Source organism: Hordeum vulgare, chromosome 5H (genome assembly GCF_904849725.1).
Source record: "Hordeum vulgare subsp. vulgare chromosome 5H, MorexV3_pseudomolecules_assembly, whole genome shotgun sequence".
NCBI lineage: Eukaryota > Viridiplantae > Streptophyta > Magnoliopsida > Poales > Poaceae > Hordeum > Hordeum vulgare.
The window spans coordinates 476,245,069-476,263,895 of record NC_058522.1 but is presented as its reverse complement, the minus strand read 5'-3'; the positions used below and the strand labels follow the sequence as shown (position 1 = coordinate 476,263,895).

At 47.2% G+C, this 18,827-nt stretch overlaps 2 protein-coding genes across 2 annotated transcripts; one reads left to right on the top strand and one right to left on the bottom strand.

Moving 5' to 3' along the window:
- The first annotated feature begins 3,222 nt into the window (after positions 1-3,222).
- Positions 3,223-9,461, top strand: LOC123399336 (E3 ubiquitin-protein ligase UPL5). The gene is made up of 3 exons (XM_045093753.1): positions 3,223-5,138; positions 7,628-8,211; positions 8,960-9,461. Exons 1-3 carry the CDS (start codon positions 3,392-3,394, stop codon positions 9,221-9,223), a joined length of 2,595 nt encoding a protein of 864 aa, XP_044949688.1. The 5' UTR covers positions 3,223-3,391; the 3' UTR covers positions 9,224-9,461.
- A 7,848-nt stretch (positions 9,462-17,309) lies between these two features.
- LOC123399335 (cytochrome c1-like) lies at positions 17,310-18,545 on the bottom strand. Its single transcript, XM_045093752.1, has 2 exons — positions 18,261-18,545; positions 17,310-18,065 (listed from the first exon to the last, which is right to left on the bottom strand). The coding sequence occupies exons 1-2, from the start codon at positions 18,273-18,275 to the stop codon at positions 17,640-17,642; spliced, it is 441 nt and encodes a 146-aa protein (XP_044949687.1). The 5' UTR covers positions 18,276-18,545; the 3' UTR covers positions 17,310-17,639.
- Between the last annotated feature and the right edge of the window lie 282 nt (positions 18,546-18,827).

The following is an 18,827-nucleotide window of genomic DNA, read 5'->3' as shown; positions in this document are numbered from 1 at the left end:
TACACTTATTTACATGTGTGATGTTTACAAAATGCAAAGTAACCAACTTGTGAATGTTGTTGATCATATCATGTTAAAATCTTAGAGATGGGAGTAAGAACGGATCCATGGAAGAAGATGTGTGGCTTGTCGTGTAAAGAATAGATCGACGAGGGGAAATGAAAGGAGCAAGAGTTCCTTGGCCTGGTGATCAAAGATTTAGATGGAAAATTGATAAGGGTGCATGCTATCTAGTAGCGATTCAGTGCTCACGTTATGGAGGCATATGCCATCAGATATGGTCTCCTGCTTGTTCGAGATATGGGATATAGAAGGATATGCGTGGAAAATGATGCTAAAGATTTGGTCACAATTTTCAAGTGTGAGGATTCAGAAAGATCATCTATCGCAACTGTTTGGCACGAAATCAAAGAGCCTATGGAAGGGTTTACTAGTTGTGTGTTGTGTTTTGAGCGAAGGAAAGCTAATGAAGTGGCCCATCGATGCGCCAAACAAGGCACATATGATTGGAGGAGATGTATCTCGATATACTCCATTTGTCCGGAAATATTTGTCGGATAAATGAATAAAAATGGATGTATACAAAACTAAAATACATCTAGATACATCCATTTCTCCAATAAATATTTCTGGATGGAGGAAGTATTATATTCCCACCTTCATCACTAATTGTACTCAAACTCATTGTAACCCCTCCTATTTGAGTAACTAGCTAATTGCTTGTGCGTGGCAACGAAGGCATACACATTCTAGTGGTTCGCCACCAATCATATTTGATATTTGGGAAAATTTATTTTATAGCCCTAGTTGTGTCCCACTCGGCACTTTTTCCCCTAGTTTTCAAAAACCCTCGGTTTTGTCCAAGTCCATTTGCTTCTCTTATAGTTTTCCCCTTCCATCACGTTTCCATCCAGTTAATGTCGTTTGACCGTGTGTTGACCATATGTGGACATTTTGGTAGACCATTTTGCCCCTGCTTCCTCAATCTCTTGAGGGACACTGCTAAGTGGGACCAATCAGTGACAAAACCATCTCTCTTTCTTCCAACTTGTGGGGCCCATAACTGAACAAATATGCCATGTTGTACACATTACAGTAATTTTGCATAACTTTTTCATGCAATAATTGACACACCATAAACTAATTAAAATAGCAGTAACACCAATCGATACTTAAGGTCGTTATCTCGAATATAAGTAAACATTAGTACAGTTTCTAGTTAAATATACTAGCTAATTACATTGGTCAAGTGTTAAAAAATTGCAGTACGTCAATGATTAGAGGATGCCCTTTGTAGTACGAGGATGAGCTCGCTGGAGCTCACCAAATCGACCTCGTTGGAGGAGAGAAGGAGGATGAGCTCGCTGGAGCTCACCAAATCCACCTCATTACAACACAGAAGGAGGATGAGCTCGCCGGAGCTCACCAAATCGACCTCGTCGAAGGAGAGAAGGAGGATGAGCTAGCCGGAGCTCACCAAATCCACCTCATCACAACATAGAAGGAGTATGCGCTCACTGGCGCCATTGGTGATGATTCCATGGCAGATCGCGTCGGATACCATGGCATGCACGTACCGTGGTGGAGCAGAGCTCGACCTTGGCCACCACCGTTGCGGCGTGGAAGGAGGCCTGAGGGAGGAGCGCCATCGTCCTCCCCCATGGATCTGGATCAAGAGATAGACCTCAATGGGCGGCGGCCTGGTGCCTTTGGTGTTGCCCCTTGCTCCTGCCGGGGAAGAGAAAAGGGGAGGGTGAGATCAACAGAGAGAAATCGAGAAAGAAAGGGAGAGGGAAGGAGGGGAGAAAGGAGCATAGGCAGGGCTGGGCTGGTGCTCTAGCTTCCGACCATCGCCGCTGTAGCCTCCAGTGGCCTCCCCCACTAACGAGATATGTGGTGCCGCCGTCGTCGGGAACCCTGCTGGCCTCTCCCGAGAATATCCCCGCAGTGGGGAGGCTCGTACCTCGTGCCGCCCCTACCTCTGCCCGGATCCGGCGTCGGCCGGCCAGATCCGGCCGCCCCCGCAGCCTCTCGTCAGCCTCCGCCCCTTCGGCCCTATCGTCGTGGCCATGGTGCCACCGCCCTGGCGTGGCCACCGACTGGGACGCCGACGTGGTTGGTCACGTCGTGGCCTGCTCGAACCGTGATGGCGAAGCACTGTGCGCGAGGAAGGGGATAGTATTTGAGAGAGAAGGGGAGGGCATCTGGACTAGGGTTTGACTCACGGGAGAGAAAAAAAGTGAAGAAGCAGGGGCAAAATAGTCCAACAAAAAGTCCACACACGGTCAAACGACACTAGGACGGAACCGTGACGAAAGAGTAAAAACATATGATGAGAAAAGTGGTTTGGACAAAAACGAGGTTTTTTCAAAACTAGGAGCAAACCTACCGAGTGTGACACAACTAAGGGCATGTAATTAATTATCCCTTGATATGTACCTTACGCCCACCATATTCTAAATTTTCAGTATAAGATTTGAGTCTGGGCATGGGAAGGCAAGGAAAGCTTTGATTTAATTAAGCTTTTGATAAGATTTGGTTTGATTTTGGTCTAGTAGAGAAAGGCAAGAAACGTTTTGATTTAGTTTAGATTTTGGTAAAATTTGGTTTGAGTTGATTGAGTTAATGCAGGAAAAAGACCAATGTAAGAGGGACGCCGATGAGGTAAGGTGAAGGTACCCATTCCCTTTACTAGTATACTCCCTTTGATTATATTGTTGATCAATACGGACTATAGACTGAGACGGATTGAAACGAGTGAATAGACACATTAAAACATGTTTTATATAGATCCGGTTTAGGACTGTAATACTTTCTCTGTCAAAATTACTTGTCATATAAATGTATAAAAATGAATGCATCTAAAAACTAAAATACATATAGATAAATTCATTTCTATGACAAATATTTTCCGACGATACTTGCCACACAAATATATAAAAATTGATGCGTGTAAAATTAAAACACATCTGGATACATTGATTTCTATAACAGGTATTTTCGGACGAAGGGAGTAACAATTTTAGCCGCAAACGATGGCTAGTGGCTAGGTTTGTTGTAGGTTTATGCAGGAGCGTGAGTCATTTGGAGACAAAAGAGGTCGAAAGAAGGGATGAAACGAAAGAGAAAAGGGAGAAGGAAAAGGCCAAGGGAAAACGCCGAGGGCGATCACCAAAGCGGACCGGGTGCAGAGGAGGTCTGACCCGAACAACAGAGCAGGGGAGAGTAGAAGGGAAGGGAACGGAACGGAAGAGAAGAGGGGTTGTTTACTCATATCATCATACACTCCCCCACAATTCCCCTCCCCTCTCCGCGTCGTCCTCCTTCCCCCAATTTCCGCTGAAAAACCCTCCCCGATTCCCCCCCGCCCTCCGATGGTCCTGATCTAAGCATGTACCGCCGCCACGCCAAGCGCCGCCGCGAAGCCCCCGATCATGCCCTCCCGGCCTCCTCCAAGGCGCCCGTCATGACCGCCGCCCACTCCGCCGCCTCCTCCTCCTCCGCCGCCGGCGGCGCGGCGGCGGGCGCCTCCTCCTCCTCCTCCTCCTCCTCCTCCCCCTTCTACGCGCCGCCCCCGCCCCCGCCCCGCCGCCTCCACTTCTTCGTGCGCGCCACCGACTCCAAGACCATCGCGATACACGCGGCGGCGGACGACACCGTCGCCGCCGTGCTCTCCCACCTCGCCGACTGCGGCTACGGCCGCGACCTGCGCCTCCTCTACGCCGGCCGCCAGCTCCAGCCGGAGGCCACCGTCGCCTCCCTCGGCCTCGCGCCCGACTCCACCCTCCACCTCGCCGCCCGCCTCCGCTCCACCCCGCACCCCAAGGCCTGGCAGCTCGCCTCCCACATCGCCGCCACCGCCGCCTCCGGGGTCGCCGGCGCCGACACCGCCCACTCCCTCGACGACCTCGTCAAGGAGTTCATCGCCTGCTGCGACCCCGGCAACCAGCAGAACCGCAACGATCGCAAGGCCAAGGGCGACGCCGGCAGCACCGAGCACCAGGCCCAGGAGTACCTCGACATCTTCCTCCAGTCCGGCGCCGCCATCGCGCTCGTTCGCCTCTACCTCTCGGATTTCACCTTCTCCCGCTCCTTCGCCGAGCGCGCCATCAGGTGCTTCCTCAGCACCGACCCTGCCACCCTGCCGCCTAATGTCATGCTCGTCACCGCGCCCGTGCTGCTCGAGTTCTGCCGCCTGCTTGCGCTCACCTCGGGCAATAAGGATTCCCTCTACAAGTCATGCCGGTACACACTTGCATCCGTGCTCTGCGTGCCACTCCCGGTGGTCCCTGCCTCCAAATCGCCTACCAAGGCCATCGAGCAGGTCCTCCCGTTTGCCAGAGAAATCGTTGAATTGGTCCTCAATGGACTTGGATCAGAGACCATGTTGGTGCCAAGGACAGACCTTGAGGAGCTCTCAAACTTCTTCAAAGTCTTGCGCCAGCAGGTACTCCTTTGGATGCCTGACGGCCCAATGCCAAAGAACATGTACAGCAGGGAGTGTAAGCGTACCGACACATGGGTGTGGGAGTTGCACGAAATGTCCATGAACCTGCTGAAAAGGGTGGATGAGTGTCTCAAGAGGTTGGAAATGGATCTTTCATCTTTCTCATCTGACACCAGGGGGGTCATAGAAAATCAACCCATCTGGGCCACCCGACTACATATCCTTGCCATATTGACAGAACTGGATTTCATCTCAGGGATATTCGAGGATGTTGCACACCACCTGCGGTTCGTGTTGCTGGCACACAATGCGCCTCTCAATGCGCTCGTGCGCTGTTCCAAGAGGAACGAGCATCTCCAGTGGCTCATGAAGCATAAGGATCTGCTCTGCTTCGAAGCAAGAAGGAATTTGGTCTTAATGTTGTTTTCTGAGGGGAAGGATGACTATGGGGAGCTGCATGAGATGTTGATCGACCGGTCTCGTTTACTGGATGAGTCCTTTGAGTACATCACACAGGCAAAACCCAGCGAGCTTCACAGTGGTCTGTTTATGGAGTTTAAGAATGAAGAGGCTACTGGTCCTGGTGTTCTGAGGGAGTGGTTCTGCATGGTGTCTCAAGCTCTGTTCAGCCCACAGCAAGTACTCTTCTTGCCTTGTCCTAATGATCAGCGGAGGTTCTACTTGAATGGAAGTAAGTTCTCTCGGTATTAACTTACCACTTTATATCCAGTTCTATACTTATATTGGTAATTTGGTACGGCATTTTGACTGAACAACTCGGAAATCTGAATTGGATAAGCTGATGAGTGTACCTCGCTTGCTGACCCAGTTTTTTTTTTCTACATGTGTGGTATAATAAATAACTGCATATCTTCTTAGTGGGATATATAGGATCGGTTCATCTGAATCTTCTATGACACGGTGCATGTTTCTTCTTGAAACTCTCATATATATGATTGCCCACTACATACAGACTCTGCAACTGGTTTTGATGAATGTAGGTTCATTGCCCAGTAGTATAAGCTAACAAAAGAAAAATTGTAGTTTGCTCTATTGTCGGATGTTCTGCAAGTGGCACGTTCTTCTCAATTTAAAAGAACTAATGATTGCAAAATGCATTTGTTTTGATCAGTATGTTGAAACATCCACTTAGTATTTTGAAATGAATTTAACTGTTGAAGATCTGCAAATCATATGGCTGCTTATGGGGCTATACTTTCATTTGCACACAAATAAAGGATGGTTGTTTTATTAGTTACAGTGTGTACTTATAGTACTAGTTGGCAGGCACAATGTTACCAATCTAACATGCTCTACAAAACCAAAGCTGGGATATTGTAGTCTTGCCTTTACTTATCTGCTTGGTTGAGTATATTAAGCCTAAGGAGATGTTTCACTAACTTTTTGTGTGTCTATGCCTGTTACACACTCTGGTTATCATATGTATGTGCTGGTACAAGTTATTCTGAATACGGCACGCATGTTGGGTGTGAGGATGTCCATATAGGGGTTAGGCTGTAGGCATTTTTTTTTGTAAATTTGTTGTGGCTACCCTTTGTTTCTGTTTGCAATCCAAACAATGGCTTGTTCATAGCTCACAAGTAGCCTTTTTTAATATGCAATGAAGAGATACTTGGTCTAAAGAAAAATATGGTCGATTGAACTTTATTTTTATCTGCACAAGTTTAAAACTTGAGATAAAATCTATAATCCCTTTTATTCACATACCCTATTTGCTTTGATTAGTAGGCTGCAATTAAAAATCGTACCAAGAGGCAGATTATACATTCTGCTCTCCAGCTTGAACCTTGCACGGTGGCTCCCAGTGGTTCTGTTAGGAATACTCTATTACATGTTGATATCCATTTGAAATTGTGTGAAATAACACTAACCATATCAATTATTGCGGATCTGTCCCAAGTCTCTGAAAACTATTTTTTCATATGATTTACAAACTTCTTATATAGAGGAATGCTAAAGCGTTTGTAGTGAGTTAACTACCCTTTTGCCTAAATACAGTGATAATTTCACATTGCATTCGAACAAATATAAATTTGATAATCTGGTTAGCCTAGTACTCCCTCTGTAAAGAAATGACGGTCTTATATTTCTTTACAGAGGGAGTAGCAACCAAACTGTCTACCCTGTAGGCATATAGTAGCACATTTATTTTCAGAAAGGCAAAATACCACTTTATGCCTTCAACCTATTTCCATCTGGGTGATCAAGGAGTTAATGCTGCTGATGTGAGCTCCTCAGGCTGATTTGTTCAGTTTTTTTTTTTTTTACCCATAAACTACCCCTTTTAGCTTAGCTGACTTGGCCATTTTGCTTACATGGTTAACAATTGGCAGCACAAATACAGAGAGTTGTTAATATTGAATGCTAACTATTGCTCAAACTTTAAACATGTTTTTGAGATATTTCTTCTACCGATATTAGGTCTTTGTGTTCACACTTTTTCTGCTAAAGGACAGACCCAGTGCATAGAAGCTCCCACACAAGGTGGGGTTTGGGGAGGGATTATAGGAACCTAGTCTTACCCCTGTTACAGCGCAATGCAGAGAGGCTGGTTCGAACCCACTGCGCCAGTGGGGAGTACTTCACCACTGCGCCAGGCCTGCCCTCTACACTTTTTCTGCTAATTTACTGTTTTTTTGTGGAAACTTAGTTAATAACATTCAGAAGCCCCAATAAACCTTCTGAAAATTCAGATACTCATTTGCTCAAATAACGCCCATATAAAAGACGTAGTAGTTGTAAGGGTCTAACTAGATATTCTTTAGCAGTGGCTTAATTAGAGCAAAAACAAACAGTGGATGCTGTAATTACCAATCAGTTTTGGGGAGCTTAATTGCAGATACTGGACAGTTCATGGCTCAAATCAACAAATTGGTAGTTGGAGGAGGCTTTCTCTTTCTTTGGGCAGAAAGTTGGAAGAGCCTTGATTGACAAGCTGAAACAGTTAGGGGCTTATTGTGCAATTTTCCTTTTTGAAATAAACATCACATCAAACTATACTTAATTCTAGTTATTCGAGCAAATGAGCAATCTTCCGTCTTTTTTCTACTTAAATGTGGTTCTTATGCATTCAATATTGATGAGACAAGTTATCTGCGCAAACCAAACTGGTGCTGATTGGATATCTTCTAACTTTTGGTACTTATCTGTGCTTTGCAGCATCTGTTGTTGATCCACTGCACCTGAAATACTTCATTTTTTCGGGACGAGTAATTGGATTAGCATTGATGCATAAAGTGCAAGTAGGGATAGTTTTGGACCGCACCTTATTTTTGTATCTTGCTGGGAGAAGTATTACATTGGAAGACATTTCTGCTGCAGATCCTTTCACATATGCAAGCTGTAAAAGAATTCTAGAGATGGGTGCTGCCGAGATTGATGATTTAACTTTAACATTTTCCCGAGATATTCATACCTTGGGGTCTCGAAAGACTGTTGAGCTTTGCAAAGGAGGGCAGGATATCTCTGTGAACATCAGTAACAGAGAGCAGTACATTGATCTTCTTATTAAGAATATCTTTGTCGACTCTATTTCTGATCAGCTAGCTAATTTTGCGAAGGGATTTAGTGACATATTAGCTAATCCGAAACACCGGGAGGTATTTTTCGGGTGTTTGGATCTAGAAGACTTTGACCGAATGCTAGGGGGAAGCAACAACACTATAAATCTGAAAGATTGGAGATCACATACTCAATATAATGGCTACAAAGAAAAAGATCGCCATGTTAACTGGTTCTGGAAGGTATGCCGTGTATTGCTTAGTCATAGATTTTCATTTATTTTATTCCATGCCATGATATGCTTTAGTCACATGCTCATCCCATTTTCTCAATTTCTCATGGGCAACATACCATCTCTCACTTCTCTTTTCTTTTTTTGAGATTCATGTCATCTCTCACTTTGACTCCATGTAGTTATAGGAGGAAACATTATCAACCATAGATAAATAGGTGAGGCATATACATGTGGTGCAATGTGCAAGAGATATTTTGATGACAATCCTAATATCCATGTATCTATTAGGATCTATTCACTTGATACACAGTATTTTCTATGTGCCATCCTGTATATTGTTTTCCCAACAAAAATGGTTGAGCTTCTTCTATCATTGCACAAAGAGTTTTTAAGTGGTTCTTTTGATCCTTAGTGTGACCGAGGCAAGTAATCAAACAAACCCTGGCCAGTATTCTTGCTGGTTGGTGCAAGGAACTGGGAGATCGTATGTAGTGTTCACTGACAAGACTGTTAACATGTGATCCTGCGTATGTTAAAATCCCAACTATGATTGCATCATTTTTCTAGCTTATCGGAGTTATTGTGCAAATTTAATGGCAAAGTGCCAGCACATTGTCCTTTTCTGTGTCCGCTGTTATATCTTGTGTGTATGTGTGAAAAGTTTCAGTTGAAATTTGTATATCTTTCTTTTGTAGCATAATAATCAAGGTATGCATCTCTAATCAGTTTTGTGTACTTATTTATTCACACGGCAGGCTGTTGAGAGCATGCCAGTTGAGCAACAGAGGCAGCTCCTGTTCTTCTGGACTTCAGTGAAGTATTTGCCCTCGGAAGGCTTTGGTGGGCTGAGCTCAAAGCTGTACATATACAAGACAACGGAGTCAGCCGACCATCTCCCGTCGTCGCATACCTGCTTCTACCGCCTCTGCCTCCCCCCATATCCATCCCTCAAGGTGATGCAAAACCAGCTGCAGAAGATCACACAGGAGCATGTGAGCTGCAGCTTTGGTACGTGGTAGGCGCTTGGCTGTGGGAAATCCAAAGTGGTACATTGTGTATATATCGAGTTAGCAACAACCCTTATCTATCTCATTTAAATCTGTTACTAGTAGAGCTTAAAGATTAGGCTGTCGTGGTTTGATTTGTATGTATGGAAAGCTAGCGTCCCCGGTCGTTTAACCTTAATTTAGGTGGAGTCAGAAGAGAGCAAGGTTCATTTTCATTGCACATCCTGTTAACTTGCCATCGATTCCTTTATCATGTTAATGTTCTGTTTCTTCCCTAAGGCCCTGTTTGGATCGATCGCAAACTTTGTGTGGGCTCCCGGGGTATTTGCTTCGAATCCAAACAGGGCCTGAAGGAGTGAGATGTGCGCGCATTGTGACCCTGTATAGCTGGTGCCACCGCAACAACAGATGCATGTAACTGCAACATCTCTTAGGCAATGGCAACAAGTTGCAGATCCGCGGTTCGGATGCTGTTCATGGAGTCTGGTTCTTGTTGATCCTCAGCGTTGCGTTTGTTTTACATTACATTGTTGTTGCATGGCAACTTAGAGCAACCCCAACAGAGCGACCAATTTCATCTGTCGCCGTTCGTTTGAATCCGCGCGGACAAAAGTGATGGCCCAACGCGTGGACCCATTTTCAAAACTTTTCTGGCTTAAATTTGAGACTGAAATGCGTCGGCGCGGACACGAAGCGGACACGCGCGTGTGTTCTCTGTGTCCGCATGTGGCCGGCCTGGCCTATTTGTCACACAACCATCCACCCACCTCTACCTGCTTATTTAATTCGCTGGTCCACTCTCATCCATCTCTTGCCACTCTCATCCATCTCTCTTTTATTATTATTAGCAAAAGAACCCGTGCGTTGCAACGGGAGAAAAACAATAATAATATCCAATGGTGCTGATCATATTATGTCTTTAAAATTTTAGGACATTTCTTGAAATGCATGAACATTTTTTGAATAAGCAAACATTTTTTTCAATTGCACTCAAAAATAACACACAAACTTTTTTTCAAAATCATGGACTTTTATTGTTTTCACCAATATTGTTCTCAAAATTATGAACATTTTTTTGAATATGCGAATATTTTACAAAAATCCTGAGCATTTTTTGAATTCACAAACATTTTATATTTTCTTCAAATTTTTATTTCAAAATTCCCAGTTTTATAAATTGTAAAAGTTTTTCAAAGTTCTAAATTATTTAAACTAAAAAATGGAACAGAAAAATGAAAATAAAAAATGAGACTAAAAACAGAGGCACGAAATGTTTTTAAGATTTTTACACGGACTTTTGTTTAAAATTGTTGACTTTTTTATTTTATGAACATTTTCTCAAAGTTTAAACATTTTTTTATATGCAAACATTTTTCAAAACTCGTGAGTAGTTTTTGAATTCTCAAAAAAAATGTTTTTTTATATTTTATTTCGAAATTAGCAGTTTATTAAAATTGAGAAAAGTTGTTTGAAGTTCTAAATTATTTAAAGTAGAAAAACAAAATGGAACTGAAAAGAAAAATAAAAAAACTAAACTAAAAAAACAGGCGCCCACGCATGGGCCAGCCCAAACATGCTGCATCTTTTTCTAACGCCCAGAGCGTAATATAGGAGGTGCCTACATGGGCCGGCGCAGTCCGGAGATTTTCATGTTTGAAACGTTTTTTATGACTTATAGGTGGGCATTGGTGGGTAATTTTAGTCAACTTTAAGGGTAATTTAGATGACGTACGGAAGAAGCACTATTTGCTTTATTAGTATGTAAGATAAGATAAGATAATACTACAATGCTGCTGCTCACTTGCTTCCCGTTGGACGCATGTGTCGATGCATTTAAAAAAACGAACACGGACAGACCGATGGACAACTCAAACGGACGAAAAGCGGACAAACGCGCGTCTGTTTGGGTCGCCTCGTTGAACTTGCCCTTACCTTTGTCGGTTTGGCCCCGGTTTTGTGAAACTGGTCAAAACTGGCCGGTTAACAAGTGGAGTGTGTTCGATAACTCCATCCCAGTTCTCAGTAGTAAAGCATTAGCCATGTTTTTCGTGGGGATTGAAGATTGGCAGTAGATTTTTGGCTTAGAATCTTTCAACGATTGAAGTTGGCTTAGAGGGTGCTTAGATTCAAGAGACTAAAATTAGTTTAATTAAAACTAGTCTCTTTAATAGGCTAAAGTTCCAAGTACCCCTGATTAAAGAGAGGTTAAAACTAGTCTTGAGGCTAAAAAAATTTAGTCAAGGATACTCCTACTAAAATGTGCAGTAGTCATCTCTCTCCTCATTTAATTTCTCATGCAAGTTCTGGATTGAAGGGTTTGAAGGATAATAAATGCTCATTAATTTGATTTTAGTTTCTTTAATATTTTGATCCAAGCATGGATGAGGCTAGCAAGTTTTAGTCTTATTACTTTTAGTCTATCCAAACACCTCTTAGAATCTTTCAGCGCTGAGAAATGGGCAACGAATGCTACACCGCAGTTATTGTTTGGACAGTGAATAAACATGGAAGACGTCAGGGGATTCTCGGTTTTCTCGGTTGAAAAGCTACGTACGTACTGCCCGTCCTAGGCTGATTCAAAATCACATGTTCGTGTAGCCGCTGCGCCTGACAAATGAAGCAAAAGGCGCGAAGTTTTTGATCAGTTCGTGTAGCCGCTACGTATGCCTGTGCAAAATGGAGCACAGTTCTGCGGAACGATCTTCCGTGGATGGTAAATGCTTGGGAAAAGGCGCGAAGTTTCGGCCGCTTGCCTTCACCCACGCGCATTTTCTTTTCATTCTTTCTTTGTTTTGAAAAAAAAACACCGCAGCTCTCATTCATGGCGGACTCCTCGCTGAGTGTTTTTTATCAGATTCGTGCTATTCCTTTAAGCCGACGAGTCTCCTCTGTCAGATCTGGTTCATCGGCCGTCATGAAGTCGCCCCCACCCCCGTTCGCACGGGGGGAGATCCCCTTCCCGTTCCTCACTTGTTTCTCCTCCGACAAGCTTGCCGCCGTCTCCCACACCACACCTCTCGATACCCTCCCCCATCAACGATGATGCAACAGTCGTCGTGGATGTGCCAATACCACCTTCAACCCCCCGGCAGTGAGATGTTACAACCCCTCATGACAGATGCTACAACCAGTAGGCGAATATGCTATAACCGGCCTTTTGTTTTGCTTCAATCGATCGCTTGAATTTTGGTTGCTGACATTTTTTCTACAACTGTGTTGGTTGTTTTTGGCTACTACGATGATGAAAATTTGCAACATCCCCATGGAAGAGTCAACCCATGTAGTGGGCGGCTGGATGCGGGGCAGCCGTGATAATGGTGGAACCGGCTTCGAGATTTGCCACAACTGGCATTTTGAATTGCTGAAACCGGCCACCATGTTTGCTGCAATCATTGTCACGGTGCAACGTTTTTGCTTCAACCAGTTGCGTCATGTGCTTCAACCGTCGTCGTTGAGAGCTGCAACCACGGGTGTAGCTGTTGCGTGTGTGAGTCGCTGACGAGTACATCCGACGAGGGTGGGGACCGGCGATGAGGACGGTCGGCAAGGGGACCGACGACGAGTGTGGGGACCAGCGATGAAGATGGCCACCGGTGGGGACAAGATGTGGATGCAGACCGAGGAAGAAGGTGCAGGGGCTAACCATTTTTTTTCCAGGAAGAAGAAGGTGCAGAGCGAACCGTTTTTTCCGAGGATCCAGCAGCCGCGCGACTCACATACAATGGATGGGATGCAACCGGACGAAGCATCGGGTCGGTGCAGAGCGTTGCCCTCCGTGAATGCACGCATCAATAAAGCTACAGGCAAAAAGGCTGTAGGCAAGACGCGAAACAAGGATCCAGCACCCCTTCGCGCATAGTACACAAGGGCAACCAAGCTCTAGGGTTTCTCATGCCTTCCGTCGGCGTTGCCATCGGTCTACCTCGTCTTTTGTGGTCTTGAGGCCATCGAGGCGAGGTGTATCCCAGCCCTTGCTCATAGGAGTGCTCTGTTTTTAGATATTTCTTTGAGTTTGTTTAGGATTTGTGTCCTCGTGAAGAAGACGAGACGTTTGTGGCTTTTTAAAGATGGAATAAGGTTCTCCTCACCAAGCCTCCATCCGGGTAATGTGTCTAGAATCGCCGGAGGGCACGTGGAGGTGCATCTTCGAGAGATCTCATAGGATTTGGTCGGTGGTTGTCTTTTGTGAATCTGCTCAGATCCAGTCTTCGTTCAAATACATTATGTATTTATAGATTGAACCCTTCCGATATATGCTTCTGTTCATCAACAACAATGACAACAATAACAACAAAGCATTTAGTCCCAAACAAGTTGGGGTAGGCTAGAGGTGAAAGCCATAAAATCTCGCGACCAACTCATGGTTCGGGCACATGGATAGCAAGCTTCCACGCATCCCTGTCCATGGCTAGTTCCTTGGTGATGCTCCAATCCTTTAGGTCTCTCTTTACGTACTCTTCTCATGTCAAGTTCGGTCTACCTCGTCCCCTCTTGACATTATCAACATGCTTTAGCCGTCCGCTATGCACTGGGGCTTATGGAGGCCTGCACTGAATATGTCCAAACCATCTCAGACGATGTTGGACAAGCTTCTCTTCAATTGGCGCTACCCCTACTCTATCTTGTATATCATAGTTCCGGATTCGGTCCTTTCTTGTGTGGCCACACATCCATCTCAACATGCGCATCTCCGCCACACCTAGTTGTTGCACATGTTGTCTTTTAGTCGGTCAACACTCAGCGCCATACAACATTACGGGTGGAACCGCCGTCCTATAGAACTTGCCTTTTAGATTTTATGGCACCCTCTTATCACAAAGAATGCCAGAATCTTGGCGCCACTTCATCCATCTGGCTTTAGATCGATGGTGCATATCTTCATCAATATCCCTATCCTTCTGCAACATTCACCCCAAATATCAAAATGTGTCCTTTTGAGCCATCACCTGTCCATCAAGGCTAACATCCCCCTCCTCCTCGTGTCTAGTAGTACTAAAAGCACACCTCATGTACTCGGTCTTAGTCCTACTAAGTCTAAAACCTTTCGATTCCAAGGTTTGCCTCCATAACTCCAACTTTCTGTTGACCCCCATCCGGCTATCATCGACTAGCACCACATCATTCGCAAAGAGCATACACCATGTGATATATCCTTGTATATCCTTTGTGACCTCATCCATCACCAAAGTAAAAAATATAAGGGCTCAAAGCTGACCCCTGATATATGCTTTTGTTCATCGCTTATGGAAATTTCATACGGTCGACCGCTTGCGAAGAATTTACCAAAATTCGTCTAAAAAGCCTCAAACACACCGGGTGCACCTAGCTCGTGTTGTCATACCCACTCACATGGGCTCGATTGCATCACTAGGTCCTACCTCGTTGGAAATGGTCGATTCGAGCGTTCCTCAGAGCCAAGCCCAAAAGGGCTTTAAGGTTCGTGACAAGATTTTGGTGCAAATCACGCAACCAAACGCGTCAAAATTGCATGGCCTAATGGAGGCTACCAAATGCATCCATACCTTTACTTTTTTACAGAAGGAATTTCATTCAACCATCGTATCGAGCTCATACAACCGCATCGAGGAAAGGGTCGATATGCTTACCTAAGCTTGCGTTATCGGTGATCAGTTTAGTATCATAAAAAAAATCAATAATCCTCTTAACCGACATGAATGCAATACCTCTTCGTTGAGGTATGGTTGGAGCGGCCGTGTTGAAGAGGGAAGCAATCGCGCGGAAGTGGTTTTTGGTGTCAGCCGAGTACGTGGCGGAGGTCCGGACGCGCACAATCCTCCTAGGTTTGGTGCCGATCTGCGAGATTTCGGACACACAAACGTATATGACACCGTGTTCGATGGATAAAAACATCCACACACATTGGTTAGACATTTATGGACGTCTAACAACGCAACGTTGGAGGGCATTTCCAACGGCGATCTGCAAACCGTGTGCATACGTTCAAGTCATGTTGTTCGGATCGTGGAAGCCATGCAATGCGGTTCTGTATCGGTTTAAATTACGATCCAGACATACTTTTTCCGTAAACCAAAGAAAAATGTGGGGGCTTTGCGAGCGTTCTGACCGCACTCAAGCCCGCTTCCGACCACCCTGACCACCAAAACTCCCTTCATCGCCCGCGCGTGCTTCCCGCCCGAACGAGTCAGCGTCGCTCCAGAGTGCGAGTTTCGCATTCATTCCTGGCCAGAACGGACACGAGCTCTCACTACCACCGGGATTTTAGCAGCACGCTGATCGAGAGAGTGTCGCCCGTGTTGCTTCCCGGTGCAAGCGACTACTCCGTGTTCAAACGACACAACGGTCGCCCGTCTGTCCGTCTGCCTTCCCCATCAGTGCCACACTATTTACAAGGTGTCTATTCTGACGCCACCCGTCTGTCGCTTGGGCATCCTTCATTGGTATATAAACCGATGTCCCCGCCATAGCCGCAGTCATCCGCTTCCGATCATTTCTTCTCTTCGAACCACTCACACTATGGCTTCCTCGTGCTCTAAATTTCCGTGGGACGGGCTAAGGACGGACCAAAAGAAGAAGATGGCCATCATTGCTTCCCGCTGGTTGGCTGGCACGCAATCGAAGGACGACGACACAATGAAAGACGCGTTCATCGACGAGCCGACACCACCCTCCTCTCCTCCGCCCCACCGTTGCCGGTGCATTGCACCATGACCATGGCGAGGCTCGTGCCCATTACATGGACACGATGCAGGAGGAGGAGTTGCGGGAGGTGCAGGTCGACGCCGCCTACAACCACCACCTCCTTTAGGAGCACCAACATGTGAAGGAGCAACTCGTCGTCGGCAGGGCAATCGCGCAGGAAGCGGACCTGGTGGAGCAGGCGGCGCTGCTCGAGTCCTACCGCTCCGTGTGCCAGATCTGCCTCGACCGCTGGCGGTACCATCAGCGTCAAGTGAAACCGGAGGCTGCCAACAAGGAGTTCGACGAGACGAGGATGAGGTATTCGGCAAGAGAGACGACGAGGAGATCGCCGGTGGAACCCAGCCAGCTGCTCGCCGCCACGACCACGAAGCTGGCACGTCCGCAGGCGTGAGCGACAACGAGGAAGAGTAGTGCATTGTATGTCGCTGCCGCTCGGGTCTAAAAGAAGGCCACCGCTCTCCCCTCCCGTTGAAGCAAAGCCTGATGGCCTTAACATTCGGTTGGTCGTGTTTGAAATATATGCGGATAACATCAAATGTCGAGAGGAAATTTATAGATTGCTGTTGGAGATGCCTCACAGGAAAATGGGATCAGACGTTCCGAGACCAGTTTTTTCTTGAATCACAAGGACGAGTACATATTCTGCACGGGCGGATATACTCCTACATACTGCTTTGCGTATTCCGCTAAGAGCGAGGAACTTATTTTTTATAAAGATCCAACATCGTTGGCGTTCATTGATAATAGCAGGAAGCAACGAAAAACAACAAGATGATGAAGGTCCTAGGACCAAAGATCCGAAGATCAAAGAAAAGAAAAAAAGCAGCACTAATAGTTGCAGCCCAATATTCCACACAAACCAAACTAGGCAGCGCAGCTCCGGCTCAGACGTTGAGCTACGGTGGAACAAGACGGGGTTAAGGCCACACCTCCAATATTGCTCAACGCCGTCATCGTTGGTACATCATCCATCGTGCACGTCCAGTCGTAGGAAGCACCAAAGGATCAAAGTCTTTAGACTAGGTTGTTTGAACGAATTTCTGTTGCACTCGTGAACACCTCCTTGACTGCTCTGCATTTCCGATCGTGAGCGGTCAAGCGGCCATCAACCAATGAGGTACATATATGCACTGCAGTTGCAGTGAGAGATTCTGTGGTGGACGATGAAAGGCATGAACAGATGCGGCTGCTGTTGATCATGCCATGCCATGCTGTCCTCGGGGAAACAGCACTAGCCGTCCTTTCCAGATTCATCAGAATCCCGGACCTTGGTTCAGACTCCACACGAATAATGCAGCGCATCTGTGTTTCACGCCGAACAAGGACCTACGGGCGCCGGCGATCGCCGGATCTTTATGAAATTATCTCAACATCACCCAGAGACATAGTATAATCAAAGCAGGAAGCGAGGCAGGGATAAACACGAACCGGATAGGATACCGATCATAGGTGGAACTGACACTGCGACACACACACACCACAACAACAAGCTCCAGCTGAGCAGACGCAGGCACGGTGGCCGGCGAGAGTGGCACCGCGTCGCTCGCTGGCTGCTGACTGGGCACTGGGCCTCGACACGACAACACTTTTATTTAGCCCACGTCACCGCGCGACCCCGCGCAAAGCACCCCACACCTAGTACGTACTCGTAGTAAAAAGGTAGCACCCCACTCCACTCCACTGGCTGACTGAGCATCGCGCCGTGCCACGTAGGAGCACACGGCCGCCGCCGCCGTGGACGCGCGCCTCACACGCTCACGGTGGCCTCCTCTGCCGCGGCCGCGGGCGCCTCCTCCGCTGCAGCCGGCGCTTCCTCGGCGACGGCCGCCACCTCCGGCTCGGCGGCAGCGGGTGCCGCCTCCTCCTCCTTCACCTCCTCGGCCGCCGCCGCCGGCTCGGCCTCTGCCACGGCCTCCTTGGTCTCCGTCTCGACCACGGCTGGCGCCTCGGCCACCGGCTCGGCCGCAGCTGCCGGCTCGGGCTCCTTGGCCTCCTCCGTCACGGCGGCGGCCGGCGCCTCCTCCTTGGCCGCCTCGACCTCGACGGGGGCAGGCGCCTCGACCTCGGCCTCCGCCGGCGCGGGGACCTCCTCCGTCTTCGCGGCCTCCTCGGCGGCCACGGGCGTCTCCACCGCCGGCGCCTCCTCCGTCAGCGCGGCCGTCGGGTTCTGGACCTGCACGTTTGCACACTCAATGCCATCAGCCCCACGCACATGCCAGCACGTACACAAACCGATCAAGCTCGAGCTCGACCACGATCATGGGCGTTCGTCAGATCGCGTAGATCCATCGGAACGACCATCGATCCGAGAACATGAAAGAGAACAGACGATCGATCGATCCGATCGAGGCAAGCTAGCTATACGTACATCAGCGGTGGCCATTGCCGTGGTGGAAGCAAGAAAATGCCCGGAGCTAGCTGAAGCTAGTGCTACTGTGACCCTGTTGTGTGCCTGTGGCTGATCCGATGAGAGAGTGTGAGGCGTGTGTGTCTGTGTGGAGCAATGGAGGCTATATATAGCGGCCTCCGGAGGCCAAAACGGGGAGAACACAAACGCAAATCGAAGGCCAAAAAAATTTAAAAACGAAGCCGATCGACGGGTCGAGGAAATAAACAAGCCGAGTCCGTCTCATGATGATCGGGAATCTGGGGAGCTGTATGTGCAAATAAGCACGTCCTGACGACGTGCGGTTGTACGTGCGCGTCATGCCATCGAAGTAAAAGGTGGCCCGTGAGTCATGACACTGTGTAAAGGGTCCAAAGAACATACCAGGGTGCCCGTGCACGGCCCGCGTCTAGTTCATCTCGCTCCACATGTTGCTCGATCAGGATCGGTCGTGCCACACACACACAAATATATGTTCGAGAGAAAAGTTGCGAGATTCTTGAACTTATTTTCCATTTTCCATAAGTTTCCGTGTACGATCGGCCCTGC